Source organism: Trichoplusia ni, chromosome 11 (genome assembly GCF_003590095.1).
Source record: "Trichoplusia ni isolate ovarian cell line Hi5 chromosome 11, tn1, whole genome shotgun sequence".
Lineage (NCBI taxonomy): Eukaryota > Metazoa > Arthropoda > Insecta > Lepidoptera > Noctuidae > Trichoplusia > Trichoplusia ni.
The window spans coordinates 5,888,577-5,906,967 of NC_039488.1; the positions used below are offsets into that span (position 1 = coordinate 5,888,577).

Sequence of the window (18,391 nt, forward strand, 5' to 3'; positions counted from 1 at the left end):
TCAAATTCGGGAAAAAATATATTTTTAATGCCTTAAGGGTTCGAACGCAAAGTTTATGAACGTAACCCTAGTAGGTACTAAGGCAACACTGTACCGCGAACCCACAGTATCGCGCGAGTCCGAGCTACACTTGACCAGTTTTTCTTTTCTTATTATACGTCTTTCTTTAATTAATTCTTTAAAAATCTTGCGTTTTGAGTGAATCGAGATACTAATAATCTTATATTTTTAATCTTTATCCTTCATCACAATACTTCAGTAATTTACTGATCAAAACAAAAAGATTTATAGAACACCTTTAACATAGTTATTTATTGTTAATAATGAACAATACTCTTATTATTAATGCCACCATTTCAATTAATAATTATAGTATTTAAATTATGTATCGGTGCCATGAGTAATATTACACACGACACCAAACGATCAAGCAAAACAGCGATGAAATCGCTTGAAAATTTTCAAACAAAATGGCCGACTAATGAATCAAACCGCTTTAAGCGCTGCGGAGTTCAAATTTTGCACTCGGCGCGAAGTTAACCATTCTGCCATTCTCTGTGGCATATTCAAAATTCGAACGGAACGTATGCAGTGGCGGGAATTTATTTATTTAGCTGCCATTTTATTTTTTATTTACATTAATGTTTTGAAATTAAATTCTTTACAAGATGTCGGATTTTAAATCAGTTCTTTTGTGAAATAATAGTTAATTTAAAGTGCTTTTTCCGTGCAAATTAGTGGAATTGTATTAAATTACTTGATGTTGTGGTTTTTTTATCTTATCTTTTAAACTGATAACGAAACGTTTGTTGTGTTTTTCTCGCGGTAAAATAGTTTTAAAAGTGTTACTAGATTGGAAATTATATATTTTTTTCTTATTTTTTGATTCAGTAAATCGATTACTTAAAATTTAAATAACGATTGAAGTGTAAATAAACAATTTATTTGCTTTTAACAATGTAAAGTTGTTCCAATTGAATATGTAACCAATAAATACATTTTTATGCATTATAAATATATGGGAAAGACGAAACGATAAAAACAACAATATACATATTAGCTACATAAAAAAAAGTTCTCGAAGATTCTATATTAAACATAATGTTTTTAAATTAAAACGTCTAGAAAGTTGACACAAGTGTAATAATAATAGTTTATTCTTATATAAAAATGGATATATTTAATTTGGAAGATATAAAGTCTATTCAGAATGACAGGTGAGTTAATATCATTGTTTATTTGAAAACTAGCTCTTGCCCGCGGGCCCGCTTGCTAAAATCTACAAAATATAAAATCGCAATGAAAACTATCGTATGTGTTAATCCTGGTTATAAACTATCTGCGTACAAAGTTTCGTCTCAATCCGTTCACTGGTTTTTGCGTGAAAGAGGAACAAACATCCATACATACAACCTTTCGCGTTTATAATGTTAGTAGGATTTAGAGTTTTATAGAACGCAAGATAACAAGAATGACGTAGACAAATATAAATGACTAGGGATTTTTTATTAACTAGAATTATTACAGCCGTTGAAAATGGACTATTTTGAGTTCCGCCTGTTGTTTATACATCTTTGACAGTGGTTACAGGTAGTCAGAAGCTAGAAAGTCTGACAACCTGCCTAACTAAGGCGTATCGTGATGCCCAGGTTACTGGATTGAGGAGGTCAGATAGACAGTCGGTCCTTGTAAAACACTGGTACATAGCTGAATCCGATTAGACTGGAAGCCGACCTCATAGTTGGGGAGAGACTAGGCTGATGATGATGATCTTAGATTCCATATACACACTGAATTTTACACAGAATGATGACTTGTGTTAGCGCACCGCTTGTTTGTGTTTAACCTGCGCACGCGCAGCTTAACATACAGTTTGCATAGGTCATTACTGGAACGGAAAATCGCAAATGAAACAGTGTTATCGAGAATGCTTACTCATAGACAGATATAGATTGTAATTTAATAGAGCTATCTAGGTTTGATTCCTGTTTGAAGTTGTTTTTTTTATATTGTATTTAATGGTAACCGAATAGCAGCGTTTCTTGCGTATTTAAATGGAAAATGTTAAATTATTATTTAGTGTCTTTAAGTGTGATTGAATTGACTAGCCATATTGGTTAAGTTGTTAGTGGGCTTGATTGCCATACTAGAGGTCATTGGTTCGATACCCACCCAGGACAAATGTTTGTGTGATGAGCACGATCATTTGTTCTGTGTCTGGGTGTAATTCATCAAAATTATGTATGTATTTAGAAATATATAAATATGTTCATCAGTTGTCTAGTACTCATAATACAAGCTCTGCTTAGTTTGAGACTAGATGGCGTTGTGTCAAAGAAGTACAAAAAATCTATTTTCTATCGGGACCTTCTATGTGTAACCTATCCTAATAAACCACGATTATTTCTCAAGGGAGATAGCTGTACTAAGAGAGAGATAGCTCATACCGCCATCTTGCTCCTTTTCTCCAAGACCTTATAGTAAATATTAAAATCACCAGAGATAAATACAAATTACCCATACACATTAAAACGAGACGTAAAATTAGCTCAGCTCGTTATAACAAGTTTTAAACTCATTTGTTATTATTTATCACCGTAACGAATTAACAAGTACCATGGAGTTCTCATAACGTTGTACTTAAGATAAAGGAAATTCTATTCTTTTGTGTTCAAACTGTTTATGGTAAATAGCCTAACTAGTTAATTTTAATAATTCACCATCATCCTAGCCTTTTTCCAACTATGCTGGGGTCGGCTTCCAGTCTAATCGGATTCAGCTAAGTACCAGTTTTTTACTAGGAGCGACTGCCTGTCTGACCTCCTCAACCCAGTTACCTGGGCAACACGGTACTCCTTGGTTAGACTGGTTGTCAGACTTTTCTTCTGACTACCTGTAATGACTGTAAATTTAAATTATTCTTTCCAAGATACCAGCTTGGTTTTGGGGACCACTATTGCTCAATATTATAAAAATTGTAATTGTGAAACAATAAATTATTATTATTCTTTTTAATCCTTATTTTAAATATCTTTTTTTGGTGTTCTACAAGCAAAGGATAAAAACTGAACTCTATAAAGTATGTTATCTCTCCGTGATGACACAGTTGATTATAATTATTTTACAGATAATTTATTTCTCAAGCCTCTATAACACTAAATTAAATAGTCGAAATCGAAGTTAAGCCACGTTTATGGAGTCGAAAATTTGCTAGTTGGCCTTGATGCTTCTGAAAATATCGGACTCGCATTTTACCAGGTCTTATCATTAACCATGTTAACTCATGTGTAACGGATTAATGGGAAAATTAAGCGATGTACCGACAAATTTCTTTATTATTTTGGTAAGAATAACAATTTGATAGCGTTATCTAAAATTCTTCGACGCAGCATTTCTTTTTCATGTTTGGGTAAGCGTTTATTTGAGTATTGTGTCATTTAATGCTTTAAAAACACATGTAAGTGGATACAATTAAATAAATAAAACATGTAATCATAAAAATCATCAGTCTAACCGGATTCAGCTAAGTACCAGTGTTTTACAAGGAGCGACTGCCTATCTGACCTCCTCAACCCAGTTACCTGGGTAACACGATACCCCTTAGTTAGACTGGTTGTCAGACTTTCAAGCTTCTGACCACCATGGAGAAACTCGTTATAACATAGATAGACACGGACCACGGACCCATCCACGGACCTGCCGCATCAAGCTTAGCTAAAACTGTGATTGGTCAACTTGTGCAGTTGTAACGAGCCTTCATAAAAATCAGTATAAAAGTATTTTAACTTTCCGTAACAAATCCTGTTATTATTTGTCCTTGTAATGAGTTAACACTGAGTAATTATGTAAATTACCATGCGTAACACTTACCTATGCAGGTGGCGTGGTGTGTAACACATGCTTACCTATTACATCTTTATATTTTACCCTTGAAGACTACGTAGTTTGAAAGAAAGTATTGATTGAGATTTTTCTGGAAAACTACGTTTGGATTTTCATATACGATTTTGCGTCTTGAAGCGTTTATTATAGAATAGAATATTGTTTATTTCACACAATGAATTGCTATTCGTTAGTCTCGATAGCACTCGAGAACGGCTGAACCGATTTGGCAAATTTAAGTCTTATTATATTTGTAACAGTCCAGGGAACGTTTAGACGGTTAGAAAATATTGAAAAATTGCGGCAACAAACAACTAGTCAAGTATAAATTCAGTCTATCGCAGTCCACTGCTGGACGTAGGCCCTGCCCAAGTTGCGCCACGACACCCAGTCTTCCATCAGGCTAAAGGCTGCGTTTCCCGTCATACACTGCAACTCAAATCTAAACCTTATCACCATGATATTAATTCTCATGTTCTCTTGTCCACAGAGAGTCGAGCACTGACTTGGTGGCTGTTCGAGTGCCGATCAATGGCATGACATGCCAGTCCTGCGTGCGGAGTATAGAAAGTGGCGTTCGGGAGCTACCTGGCATCGAATACGTTAAGGTGAGTTGAAGGTCTACTTGGTCTTGTGTGGTCTACTGTCGTCTACTAACCGGTCTACTTGGGTGAAATGAAATCATTTATTTTGCAAGTAGGATGTATCATCACTTGTACATGTATGTTTTGATCACGCTGGAGTTGACATTTCCTATCTGCAAACCCTGAGAAGAAATGTCGAAACAAACTCGGGGTTTTGCTGAGTATCTTTTATCCCAGAAAGAAGTCAAACTTGTGATTTTCATACAACGCACCGGTTGCTTTACTATCTAAGCTTTTGAGGTTAATGGACGAGGGTTCAAATCCCATTGCCATATTTGAGCGAGTTACATAGGCTGTAGCTGAGTGTCTTGACTGCTGATTTAAGAAAGTAAATAGAAGAAAATCAAATGTTAAAGAACTTCGCGATAAACGTCCAGATATTTTGATCCTCGAATAGATCAAACAACTTTTGCTAAATCTACTTTTATTCTTTGTGGGTATAATGTGAATAATTTGCATTGAAAACAACAGCTGAAACCTTTCTTGTTATGCAATTTAAGTATCACTTCAAAACCCCTTTAAAAGTAACCCCATGTTACGTGTAGTGCTGCGTGTGCTGGGAGGCACTACACGTTCAAATTGGGACAGAAATGTACAAAACCCTCCATCACAGGTGGAGCTGTCGGAGAACGCCGGTTACTTCAGATATGATCCGCGCACGATCACAGTCGAGGCCATCCGGTCACACGTAGAAGACATGGGCTTTGAGGTGCCGACCGACACCGCGGAGCACGAAACTAGGTTAGTATACAAAACTTTATAACATTCATGTTGTTTAGGTTTAACGGAATCATTGCAAAACATTTTTGGTTCATGTAAAGAAATTTAGTACGGCATCGCTCGATAGATGGCGTTGTCGTCGAATTAGAAGTCGCTATTGTTTCGTTACCGCTGACATGTAGTTACATACTGAGTTGTTATAAAATTTGTTGCTGAAGATAATGTTAAAGTGGATATGGGCTGAAAGGCTAAACTTACCTGGATCCTAATCAAACAACAGTCGTCAGGGAGACAGACTCAGGCGAAGATCCTGTTATAAACTAGAGTCGTTCTTACCGAACTAGTCATTCTTAGCTCAAGAGAGATGTAAATGGAAGAGAGTAGGGAAGCTTATTCCCAGCTGTGGGATACGGGCTACTCCTCTTTTGTATCCCAATATTCTCTTTTCTCATGCTGCTGTGCAATTAATTCCGCTGTTTTTCTTCCGCACCTAAAGTATTTCGAAAGCGGAAACGAGCATTAATGATGTGATCCAGGGTCGATTGATGATTGATTTAGAGTTTGTAAAGTGCTTTAAATGGTGTAAAATTTTTGAGTCCACCAATGGAAAACTAAACAATTATAGATTTATAGAATAAACGAATTTGATTCTATTGATATTTAGCCATGTTGCAATTACCCATTTTGAGAAATATTTAGCCTTATTCGCAATACAAGTAACTTACGTAATTTATCTTCTAGAAACCTGTTACCGAAGGAGATCCCGACGGACCTGCTGATCGACATGTCGGGCGTCTCCGAGGACGACGAGGTCGCGCTCTCCGTCGTCGGCATGACCTGCCAGTCCTGCGTCAACACCATCGAAGGTAGGAGAAATATGAACGAGAATAACAAGTGTGCTGTAAGACTTGTAATAAATCTAATGGATGAATTTTAACCCTCGGTCAGTGACCCCGGTAGCTTAGTAATAATTTTACGCAGAAAATTTTTACATTATGTTGAACATTCTTAGGCTCAATTTATACCGCCGCGGAATGGAACGGAATGGAAGTTTTTGTACATCGCATAATGAACTTTATGTCAAGTGTATAACAAACTAACTACGAGCCTAAAAAAAGTCGCGCGTCTGCCGCGGAATCCTCGCGCATTCTCGAGAATTCTCCGGTATATACTTATACACACGTTAAACACTCGACATCGGCGGGCTGGTTCCATGACGGCCAGAATAGAGAATCGTGGAAGGATTTGGTCGAGGCCTTTGCCCAACAGTGGGACACAGTGGGCTAGATAAAAAAAAAACTAAAAAGTCTCAAATTCTAGTTTCTTCTGAGGTTCTAAGAGGTGTCTAGTAGATGTATGTGTGATAGTTTGCGCTCTTTTCAATTGACACCCAAAATAATTGTTGACCTATGTATCTTTCCTGATGGAGTTTCTTACCGGTTCTTCTCCATAGGAATGACATTTTAGAACCGTACACCTAGATTCATTATTGTAACGTTTTGAAGGTGCCTGGCAAACGGCCCATTTGAAATAATACTTTTGATTTATTCCAGGGGCTCTACGAAGTCAGCCAGGCGTGTCATCAGCTCGCGTGTCGCTGAGTGCTGGAGTAGCGCGGGTTCGAGTCTCAGGCGGCGCGGCGCGGGCACAGCAGCTGGCTTCAGTTGTGGACGAGCTCGGGTTCTGTGCCAGTGTGTTGCAAAACGGGGATCACGCGGGTTAGTAGATTGAATAATAAAAATGTATGTTTGGAGGCTAACTTAAAATTTAATGCCTAGAAGTTTTATGAGGAGCTCGTGGCTCAGCTACATCTGCACAAATTGATCGATCACAAGTTAAGCTGCCCTTGATACTTGCCTTGTCTGTGGATGGGTGTTTTTTTGTCATAACGAGTTCCTCCGTGTTTCGGAAGGCACGTGAAATTGTGGGTCCCGGCTGTTAGTTACGAAGCTTTGAGAGACGTTACGAGTGGTCAGAAGCTTGAAAGTCTGACAACCAGTCTTAACTTGGGGTATCGTGTTGCCCAAGTAACTGGGTTGAGGAGGTCAGATAGGCAGTCGCTCCTTGTAAAACACTGGTACTTAGCTGAATCCGGTTAGACTGGTAGCCGGCCCCAACATAGTTGGGAGATTGAGTTATTCAGAGCTGATGAAGATATTATTGCTTACAGATTCAGCTACACAAAGCAAAAGTGAGGAGGGATCTGGTGATGGTATCAAACCACCATCTCCTGTCAAGAGTCGGACACAAGTTAATGTGAGTATAATGATATCCACAACTTTCACACAACGCCATCTAGTTTCAAACTAAGCAAAACTTTTATTATGAGTTCGAGACAACTGATAATTATATGTATATTTCTAAATACAATTTACAATTTTACAGTGTTAAATATTTACAGTACAATCATTAGCTACATACAAAAAAAAACGGCGTAATATAGATAAATTACATACAGACTTAAAAAATAATCAGTAGTACAGGGGCATATGCCAATTATGTTAACCCTGCCTACGATTTGCATTTGAATGAATTTAATTTCATTATTACCGTTATATTTTTGCCTTAGCTTTTGTAGCAATTTCTAAGAAGGTATGTATTTTATGCACTGCCACTCTCGAACTAAGTTAAAGGTTGTATTATATGAATACAGGACATGTCTACTAAGATTTGCTTTTGAATTAATCTGAAGCTTTGACTAATTATACCGTTAATATTTTTGCTTAGCAATTTTTAGAACATATTTGTTCTCAAATTGTTCACACACCTATTTTATTTAAAGCTTGTAGTATGACTACCGGACATTTCAACTTAAAGACATTTAATTTGGACACGTGTCTCGCTCCCCCTCCCCCCTAAGGGCACGACCTCCCATATTTAATTGGGCCACATCCTCCCCCAGGGCACGGGCGCGCCGGGCGAGGCGGGCGTGTCGCGCTGCACGCTGGAGGTGCGCGGCATGACGTGCGCCAGCTGCGTGGCCGCCATCGAGAAGCACTGCGCCAAGCTCTACGGTCAGGACTCCTAACACTTTATTTCAAATAGGCCATTCTCCAGGCACTTGGACACGTGGACAAAACTGTGGATATGTCAAAAAGAAAGCGACCGCATGGAGGAATGTAATCTTTGTATGACTCTATCCGTAGTTTCAATACAGTTAAGTCAACTGCAATAGAGCTGCAAACCAAAAGTCCAGTCCGATTGCAATTGGACTGCAATTTGTAATAGGATTCCAGATGAAATGCGGTCCGTCAGTCTAAAGCACATTACAAAAAACCAGGGACTCGCAACATTTTTACTACACCAATCACTTAAGCAATAAAAAGTTCAGGGGTTAACAACTCCACAAAGCATCTAAGCACTAAAAACTTCAGTTTTCAAACAACATTTTCCTCTCCTCCAGGTGTCCACTCCATCCTGGTGGCTCTACTGGCTGCCAAGGCCGAAGTCCGGTATGAGCCTCGCAAGATATCAGCCTCCGACGTGGCTGACTCCATCACGGAGCTGGGCTTCCCCAGCAGCGTGCTCAGCGACTGCGATGCGAGCGGACAGAGAGATCTGCAGGTCCTGGTGAGTGTTGGAGGGGGGGGGAGTACTGGGCTGTAGGTGTTTGCTAGAGGCCAGTGGAAGAAGGTCGTGGCCAGTCCAGTTTAAAGTTTTGGGAGAGGGAGTATTTTGAGGGTCAGTCTTGCTGGCTGTTCTTGGCTGTTGGGGTTCGCTAGCGGCTAGCGGGATCTGCAAGTCCTAGTGAGCTGGGGGGGGGGGGGAGGTAAATTATGTATATTTTTCATTTTCTATTGATATAGTTTTAAAAGTTTAGGCAAACCGTTTTCATAAAGCAAATAATATTTTCGATTGAACCCTAATGAAATTGTTTCAGATCAAAGGCATGACGTGCGCGTCGTGCGTCAACAAGATTGAGAAGAGCGTACTTAAGTTGACCGGAGTCGTCTCATGTACGGTCGCCTTGACTACTAGCAAGTGAGTTTTGTGTAATAACTACTAATATTATAAATGCGAAAGTGACTCTGTCTGTCTGTCTGTCCGTTACGCTTTCACGTCTAAACCACTGAACTGATTTTAATGAAATTTGGTACAGGGATAGAGTTGACCTTGAGAAAGAACATAGGATAGTTTTTATCCCGGACTTTTGAAGAGTTCTCTTGGAAATGCGATATAACCGACCTCGACGCGGGCAAAGCCGCGGGCGAAAAGCTAATTTATTATAAAACCGCTTTTTAAGTACTATTAACTATTATCATTTAATAATGATTTATTTCTTGTTACAGAGGTAAAATCAAGTACAATGCGGAACAGATCGGTCCCCGGACGATATGCGAGGCGATCAGCAATCTCGGGTTCGAGGCCAGCGTCGAGACCCCCAACAACAGAGGGACTACTAACTATTTAGAACATAAGTAAGCTTATTTATTTAATTATAGTTAATTAAAGAAAAAAAAAGAATAAACAAAAACCATCTCGCTCACCCGACCGGGGATCGAACCCGGGACCTCAAAGTTAGCGACACCTTGAAACCGGTGCGTACGCCGTGTTCATTGAATATATAAAAAGTTTAAATAAATAATGTACTGAGGGTCGTGACTGCGTACGATCCCCGGTCGGGCCAATGTGAAAATTCACATTTCTACAGTGTCTTGGGTCTGGATGTTTGTGGTACCTTCGTTGTATCTGAATTCCATAACACAAGTGCTTTAGCAACTTACTTTGGGTTCATAACAATGTATGTGATGTTGTCCGCATTTATTTATTTTTATTATTTATTTACACTACAAGTATATCCCCCCCCCCCCCAGGGAAGAGATCCGCAAGTGGCGGACCGCGTTCCTGGTGTCGCTGGTGTTCGGTCTGCCGTGCATGCTGGGCATGGCGTACTTCATGTGGGCCATGCGCGGCCACAGCGCGCGGGACATGTGCTGCGTGCTGCCCGGCCTCAGCCTCGACAACCTCATCATGTTCCTGCTGTCCACGCCTGTTCAGGTAGGGCTGTTTATAGTCAAAAATAACACAACATTAATAAGTATTATGTCCAAGGGTGCAGGGCCCCGATTCTGCTATTCACAATGGCCGATTAATGAGTGGCAATTGATGTCTGGGTTGAATATGTCTATACAATGTGTGTATTTAGAAATATATAAGTGAATATGTAAACAAGGTACATGACACTTTGTTTAGTCTAAACTTTTTTGTATTTGACACACATAGACTTTTATATGATTACTAGCTGTTGCCCGCGACTACGTCCCCGTGGGTAGAAGATATAAGTTATGATTTATACCCGCCCTGTTTTTTTTTTTACATTTTCCATTGTATCTTCGCTCTTATCAGTCGCAGCGTGATGGTTTATAGCCTAAAATCTTCCTCGATGAATGGTCTATTCAACACAAAAAGAATTTTTCAATTTGGACCAGTAGATCCTGAGATTAGCGCGTTCAAACAAACAAACTCTTCAGCTTTATATATTAGTATAGATTTTTAATCTATGGAATATAGGATGACTCATGACATCGTGTGGAAAAGGTTATTTAAAGAAATATAGGAAGAGTTGTGAAACAGCATCTTGAGTTATTGTTTCTCTTTTCAGGTAATTTGTTTCGGCTGTTATTCCTACATCTTTGACAGTCGTTACAAGTAGTCAGAAGCTTGAAAGTCTGACAACCAGTCTAACTAAATGGTATCGTGTTGTCCAGGTAACTGAGTTGAGGAGGTCAGATAGGCAGTCGCTCCTTGTCAAACACTGATACCTAGCTGAAACCGGTTAGACTGGAAGCCGACCCCAACATAGTTGGGAAAAGGCTAGACCTTTGTGTAAAAGTCGTGGTATGTTATTATAAGTTTGTATGTACGTTTGTTACAGTTCATAGGCGGCTGGCATTTCTACAAGCAGGCTTACAAAGCCCTGAGACACGGCACTTCCAACATGGACGTACTCATATCTATGACGACTACTATAAGGTGAGACTAATTGAAACTACTCCATAGGAGATAGAAGATATATCATACAAAGATTTTATACTTTAAGGCCCGATTTTTCAATCGTCAGATAACTTATATCCGAGGAATAAATATGGCCGTTTGACATATTTTCTATACAAAAACTGTCAAAACGTCATTCATATTCGTCGAATAAAAGTTATCTGGCGAATGAAAAATCGGCCCTAAGACTCTTAAAGGCATGAAAGTGAGCAATTTTATTATACATTTTATTTTTTTATTTTTTATTATACAGCATGCAAAAATACATACAACTCTACATTTTTAATCCTCTGTAACAGTTGTTTGCTGGGTCAGCTAATATTCCATAAGCTCACATTAATAATGTATGTCCGTTTGTACAGCTACGTATACTCAACAACTGTTGTTTTCTGGGTCATCTAATCCCTACTAATATTAGAAATGCGAAAGTAACTCTGTCTATCTGTCTGTTACGCTTTCACGTCTAAACCATTTAACTGATTTTATTGGTACAGAGAGAGTTGACCTTGAGAAAGAACACAGGATAGTTTTTATCCCGGACTTTTGAAGAGTTCTCTTGGAAACGCGATATAACCGACCTCGACGCGGGCGAAGCCGCGGGCGAAAAGCTAGTATTCTATAATATTTAATTAATAATGTATGTCTGTTTGTACAGCTACGTATACTCAGTGGCCGTGGTGATAGCAGCCATGTCGATGCAGCAAGATACGAGTCCCGTCACGTTCTTCGACACGCCGCCGATGTTGCTCGTGTTCGTCTCGCTCGGCAGGTGGCTCGAGCACATCGCTAAGGTACGTGGTGTACGTGGCGTACGTGGTGTACGTGGTGTACGTGGCGTACGTGGTGATGTTAATGTGTTGTAGGAAATGTAGTTGTACAAGATGAAGTTATTATATTAGCATACTTTTTAAGAACTAAAATATAATTTCGACTTTAATTAAAAAATACTGTGGCAATATGATGATTTTTTATGGGACCAAATGACAGTTATTTCAACAAAATCATTTCCAGTCCCAAGTTTCTGTTCTGAGCTAAAAATACAGACAAATTGAGAACCTTTTGAAGAAAATGTTAGTAAAGAGACAAGAAAAGAAACATCAAACGTCTATAAACTATGAACGATGTCTATTAAACTCCTCGTCTAAATTTAAATAAAAACCAAAAAGTTTAATTCCTTAACTTTTTCTTTTAAACTTTAAAAACATTTCAATTAATATTTTTACAGCACTAAAATGACTATTCTTACCTCACAGGGTAAAACATCAGAGGCTCTCTCCAAGCTGTTATCCTTGAAGCCGACGGAGGCTGTTCTGGTGACCCTCGATGATGAAGGGAATCCGGTCAGCGAGAAGAGTATCCCAGTGGACTTGGTTGAGAGGGGGGATGTGTTGAGGGTTAGTGATTATATAAGACTTTTTGAAGTGCAAATTTCTTTAGCGGCCTTGTAAACGTTTTTGTAATTAGTAAAAAGTGTTAACCTCGCGTCAGGACACGTGACCCGATCGAAAATTCGTAACACGAAAACTTCTTTAGCACAATACTGCATCAATTGCTAAATAAATAAGTATTGTATTCTACCACATAAATAATAGTAATTTCATCATCGGCCTAGCCTTTTCCCTACTATGTTGGGGTCGGCTTCCAGTCAAACTGGATTCAGCTAAGTACCAGTGTTTTACAAGGAGCGACTGCCTATCTGACCTCCTCAACCCAGTTACCTGGACAACACGATACCTCTTAGACTGGTTGTCAGACTTTTCAAGCTTCTGACTACCTGTAACGACTGTCAAAGGTGTATGTATAACAGTATCGAAACATGGAGGAACTCGCTATGACAAAGATGGTCACCCATCTACGGACCAACCGCGTTAGGCGTAGCTTAACCTGTGATACTTAGCTGAATCCGGTTAGACTGGAAGCCGACCCCAATATAGTTACTAAGGATGATGCTATCTACATTCAAGCTCATTACTTTGCGAAAACTTTAGAGCAATGTAACGCGAGGCTAGGATCACGAAACAAATGACCAATCACCTCATCATCACATCCATCACCAGGTTGTCCCCGGAGCCAAGATCCCGGTCGACGGGAAGGTGCTCATCGGTCAGAGCACCTGCGACGAGTCTCTCATCACCGGGGAGTCCATGCCAGTGCCGAAGACCAAAGGTGAGGATATCAGATCGTATGACCTTCAAACAGTGCTACTTAGTAGCCTAATTTGAATGAATGAATTTTGATATGGTTGATGTATATCCTGGTGTCAGAGTGTAAAACTAAGTAGTTTTTAAATTATATGGTTTTTTTTCTCTTTCGTTATTGTCTTTTTACCTAATTCCTATTTTATGTTGTTTTGGTATATTTATAGTTAAATAATAAAAAGCAACTCTTGTAATTTCATGCCCGTTCTTCTCTAAAACATATAATATTTTGGGACCGTGCAACTTATTAAAGTGTCTGGAAAGTGGCGTACTTGATTTTCATTTTTGAACACCACGGTCCCCACGTAAAATCCACAGTACATGAAGTGACGCGAGTTAGATCCCCGCGTAGGACAAGCATTTGTGTGATCCACGAATGCTTGACCTGAGTGTGGGTGTCTTTGTGCATGTTACTTATATATGTAAAATCTGCCGCGACGCTAGGATTAAATTCCTGTGGTCCTATCAAACCTGCGACACGTCGCTCACAGTGGGTTTGGCGTGGTGACCTCAACCACTCGGCTATCCTCACTGTCCTCATCGCATCCCTTTTCAATATAGCTAGCCTATTCAATAATGAAGGTATTATTTTATAATTATATTCTTTCTTTCCCTTCATCACAGATTCAGTAGTAATAGGGGGCAGTATAAACCAGCATGGGGCCCTGGTGGTATCAGCCACCCACACTGGCGAGGCCAGTACCCTGGCCCAGATCGTCCGGCTGGTGGAGGACGCTCAGGCCAGCAAGGCGCCCGTGCAGAGGCTCGCCGACACCATCGCTGGGTAAGTGGCGAAAACCACCCATCCATTTCGCGACCTTATCGATGGTTGCTTAACCTTCGATTTTTTTTGGCTGTTGTAAGGGTATTTGGTTGTGTAATTGTTTAGGTGTTAATTATCTATTTATGTATGTTTTGATATGTTAGTTACGGCTCGCTTCCTATAGGTGTCAAAATCCTAGATTAACGAAGTCGGTTGAAAGTAAAGCCTATGTTTGTAATCCAAAGACTCGGTTACCTCCATACCCAATTTCATTGAAATCGGTAGATCCGTTTGAGAGTGACGAGATGACATACATACATACACATAATTTATATAATTCTATCAACAGGTACTTCGTTCCACTAGTGGTGTTCCTGTCGCTCCTGACGCTGATCTGCTGGATCATCAGTGGCGCCCTCAACATCGAGCGGATCAAGTTGATAACACCGGTTAGTTTATATACTAGTGGCAACACGCGGCTGCGACCGCTTGAAACGTCAAGTAATCCTTATTAACCCGTATTAGGGCCGATTTTTCAATCATATGTCAAAGCCGTTTGTCATATTTTCTATAAATAGACCGAGTGATTGCGGTTACCATGCCAAACCCACCGTGCGCTCGTGTCGCGGGTTCGATCCCCGCGTAGGAAAATCATTTGTGTTATTCACGAATGCTTGTCCTGAGTCTGGGTGTCTTTGGTCCGAAACTAGTCGGGCGATCCCGAAAAAACGCGTGACTGAACCATTGCAGCATTTAATATACTCCTCATATTTCTTCCAGAGCATGTACCTCTCAGCTGGCTACCTAGAATGGGAGCTGATCATCCAGACCGCCTTCCACTTCGCGCTCTCAGTCCTAGCTATAGCCTGTCCCTGTGCCCTGGGCCTGGCGACCCCCACAGCCGTGATGGTGGCTACCGGAGTGGGGGCCAGGTTGGGGCTGCTCATCAAAGGCGCTGAACCACTGGAGAATGCTCATAAGGTAGATGGAGACTATGTCCCACGTAACACATTATGTCCCACTTCGCTTATCGGGACTGATGTCATTAAGTCCCATTTTTCACAGTGACTTAACTCTCACTACCGCTTACCAAGACTGACGTTACAGGCTATGTCCCACATTGCTCACAACGTCCCACATCACTTATAGTTTGTGCGTTACGTTATAGGCATAACACTTTGCTTAATTTTTCTTCCAATATAATTTTATTTGTAAACTAGAACACTCCGATTGGCTTAATTTATTTAATAACCGTGATTAATTATTTAATATATTACAGATATGGTGCTCCTGAAATACTAAAGTCATAATTGTAAATCGCGGCAACTTTCAAGAGTGAAACGCAACATGACTGACAACTGACAACCGCACAAACTATAGTACCTATGTCTTTCTAATGCGTAATGACCCTAATTCACTGACGTCTTGGTTTGACTTGGGACCACGATAATTTGTTCTGTGCATAGATGTACAAAGTCGCAAAATATACTTCGAGTAAATAAAAAACACTTTAATGTTATCTAGTATGGTTGAAATGTTTGTGATACCCCCCGCGATACCTTAATGGCGGGAATCTATTAAAAACGAAAGCGATGACTCATGAGTATGTTGTCCCACTCCACTCACAACCCACTCCCCTCGCAGGTGAAGACTGTGATCTTCGACAAGACCGGGACGATCACTCGCGGCAGTGCTACAGTGGCTAAGCTGTCGCTACTGACCGGATCAGCGACCTCGCTGGGTTCCGTACTGGCCTGTCTGCTGACCGCTGAACTGAATTCTGAACATCCTGTGGCTTCTGGTGAGTTGAAGATTTTTAATGTAATACTAGCTGTTGCCCGCGACTTCGTCCGCGTGGTTAGAAGATATGAGTTATGATTTATACCTGCCCTGCTTTTTCCACATTTTCCATTGTATCTTTGCTCCTATTAATCGTAGCGTGATGGTTTATAGCCTAAAACCTTCCTCGATGAATGATCTATTGGACACAAAAATATTTTTTCAATTTTAACTAGTAGTTCCTGAGATTAGCGCGTTCAAACGAACAAACAAATTCTTCTGCTTTATATATTAGTATAAATGTTTTCATCGATATATAAACTGGTCGCGCTGGAGAACGAACAGACAGGCCTATGTCCAGCAGCGGACAGCTGAGATGAGATGAGCGGCTGAGATGATGATGATATAGTTGCTAACTGCATTGGGGTCACTTTCGCGTAGACCTTGAGGTTTGAAAGATAAATCTTCGGAATGTTAATAAATGTAATATATTTTTTCCTTTTGAATAATTCTAAAGAAATTCTTGTTTTAAATTCTTTACGAGGAAATCTATTTTGTTGTTTGACTTTTATATCTTTTTTTTTAATTTAGATATTCATGCTAAGGTATTGTTTCAAGGTAATTAAAACAGGGCCTTTATAAGGCCTGCATATTAAATTTGTACACCTGTTTCAGGTATAATATGATGATTATTTTCTCTCTATTTTGTCATCTTTTCTAAGTATTTATATTCTGTGCAAATAAATGATTCTTATTCTTCTTAAAAATGCGTAGTACTATTTTCATTTATTAATCATGAAGTTTCACATCCTCGGAATGACTCTACCGACAATTTTTTTATCGTTGGCTGATTTTGGCTGTATTTTTGCTGTCCAGCCATCGTCCGCTGGTGTAGCGCAGCCCTAGGCGGGGCGAGCGGGCTGTCGTGCGTCAGCTTCGTGGCGGCGCCGGGTTGCGGCCTGCGCGCGCGTCTGAGGGGGCCCGGCCCGCCGCCCGCCGCCACGCAACACTACTGCCACGCCGCCAGGTCAGACACACATACATACAGCGAGGGCCCGGCCCGCCGCCCGCCGCCACGCAACACTACTGCCACGCCGCCAGGTCAGACACACATACATACAGCGAGGGCCCGGCCCGCCGCCCGCCGCCACGCAACACTACTGCCACGCCGCCAGGTCAGACACACATACACACAGCGGGGGCCCGGCCCGCCGCCCGCCGCCACGCAACACTACTGCCACGCCGCCAGGTCAGACACACATACATACAGCGAGGGCCCGGCCCGCCGCCCGCCGCCACGCAACACTACTGCCACGCCGCCAGGTCAGACACACATACACACAGCGGGGGCCCGGCCCGCCGCCCGCCGCCACGCAACACTACTGCCACGCCGCCAGGTCAGACACACATACACACAGCGGGGGCCCGGCCCGCCGCCCGCCGCCACGCAACACTACTGCCACGCCGCCAGGTCAGACACACATACACACAGCGGGGGCCCGGCCCGCCGCCCGCCGCCACGCAACACTACTGCCACGCCGCCAGGTCAGACACACATACACACAGCGGGGGCCCGGCCCGCCGCCCGCCGCCACGCAACACTACTGCCACGCCGCCAGGTCAGACACACATACACACAGCGGGGGCCCGGCCCGCCGCCCGCCGCCACGCAACACTACTGCCACGCCGCCAGGTCAGACACACATACACACAGCGGGGGCCCGGCCCGCCGCCCGCCGCCACGCAACACTACTGCCACGCCGCCAGGTCAGACACACATACACACAGCGGGGGCCCGGCCCGCCGCCCGCCGCCACGCAACACTACTGCCACGCCGCCAGGTCAGACACACATACACACAGCGGGGGCCCGGCCCGCCGCCCGCCGCCACGCAACACTACTGCCACGCCGCCAGGTCAGACACACATACACACAGCGGGGGCCCGGCCCGCCGCCCGCCGCCACGCAACACTACTGCCACGCCGCCAGGTCAGACACACATACATACAGCGTGGCTGACTATCTGACCTCCTCAACCCAGTTACCTGGGCAACACGATGACCCTTATAGTACGATTTTTAATTCGAGTCAGTAAAATGACAAGTACAATTATCACTTATACAAAAAAGGGTGACCCGCTACAATAATGATGTTTAGAAATCTGTTATGATGTCGACATTTCGTCATGCTTTATTTTATTACTAGCCTTCGTCCGCGTGGTTAGAAGATATAAGTTATGATTTATACCTGCCCTATTTTTTCCACATTTTCCATCGTATCTTCGCTCCTATTAGTCACAGCGTGATGTTGTATAGCCTATAGCCTTCCTTGATAAATGGTCTATTAAACACAAAAATAATTTTCCAACTCGGCCCAGTAGTTCCTGAGATTAGCGCGTTCAAACAAACAAA

At 41.7% G+C, this 18,391-nt stretch overlaps 1 protein-coding gene across 6 annotated transcripts in view; it reads left to right on the plus strand.

The window, feature by feature from the left end:
* Positions 1-18,391, plus strand: part of LOC113499062 (copper-transporting ATPase 1) — a 69,619-nt gene that overhangs the window by 40,509 nt on the left and 10,719 nt on the right. For 5 of the 6 annotated variants that reach the window (XM_026879396.1, XM_026879400.1, XM_026879398.1 and 2 more), the window contains 19 exons: positions 4,373-4,490; positions 5,140-5,267; positions 5,988-6,112; positions 6,800-6,964; positions 7,417-7,502; positions 8,149-8,260; positions 8,650-8,816; positions 9,127-9,227; positions 9,536-9,664; positions 10,061-10,244; positions 11,122-11,219; positions 11,896-12,031; positions 12,494-12,634; positions 13,298-13,406; positions 14,063-14,222; positions 14,551-14,650; positions 14,982-15,182; positions 15,846-16,002; positions 16,857-17,007. In XM_026879396.1, the coding sequence (XP_026735197.1) occupies positions 4,373-4,490; positions 5,140-5,267; positions 5,988-6,112; positions 6,800-6,964; positions 7,417-7,502; positions 8,149-8,260; positions 8,650-8,816; positions 9,127-9,227; positions 9,536-9,664; positions 10,061-10,244; positions 11,122-11,219; positions 11,896-12,031; positions 12,494-12,634; positions 13,298-13,406; positions 14,063-14,222; positions 14,551-14,650; positions 14,982-15,182; positions 15,846-16,002; positions 16,857-17,007 (2,568 nt within the window). Of the gene's footprint in view, positions 1-1,135; positions 1,218-4,372; positions 4,491-5,139; positions 5,268-5,987; positions 6,113-6,799; positions 6,965-7,416; positions 7,503-8,148; positions 8,261-8,649; positions 8,817-9,126; positions 9,228-9,535; positions 9,665-10,060; positions 10,245-11,121; positions 11,220-11,895; positions 12,032-12,493; positions 12,635-13,297; positions 13,407-14,062; positions 14,223-14,550; positions 14,651-14,981; positions 15,183-15,845; positions 16,003-16,856; positions 17,008-18,391 lie in introns of those variants that run through there. The other variant, XM_026879397.1, reaches the window with a different exon arrangement.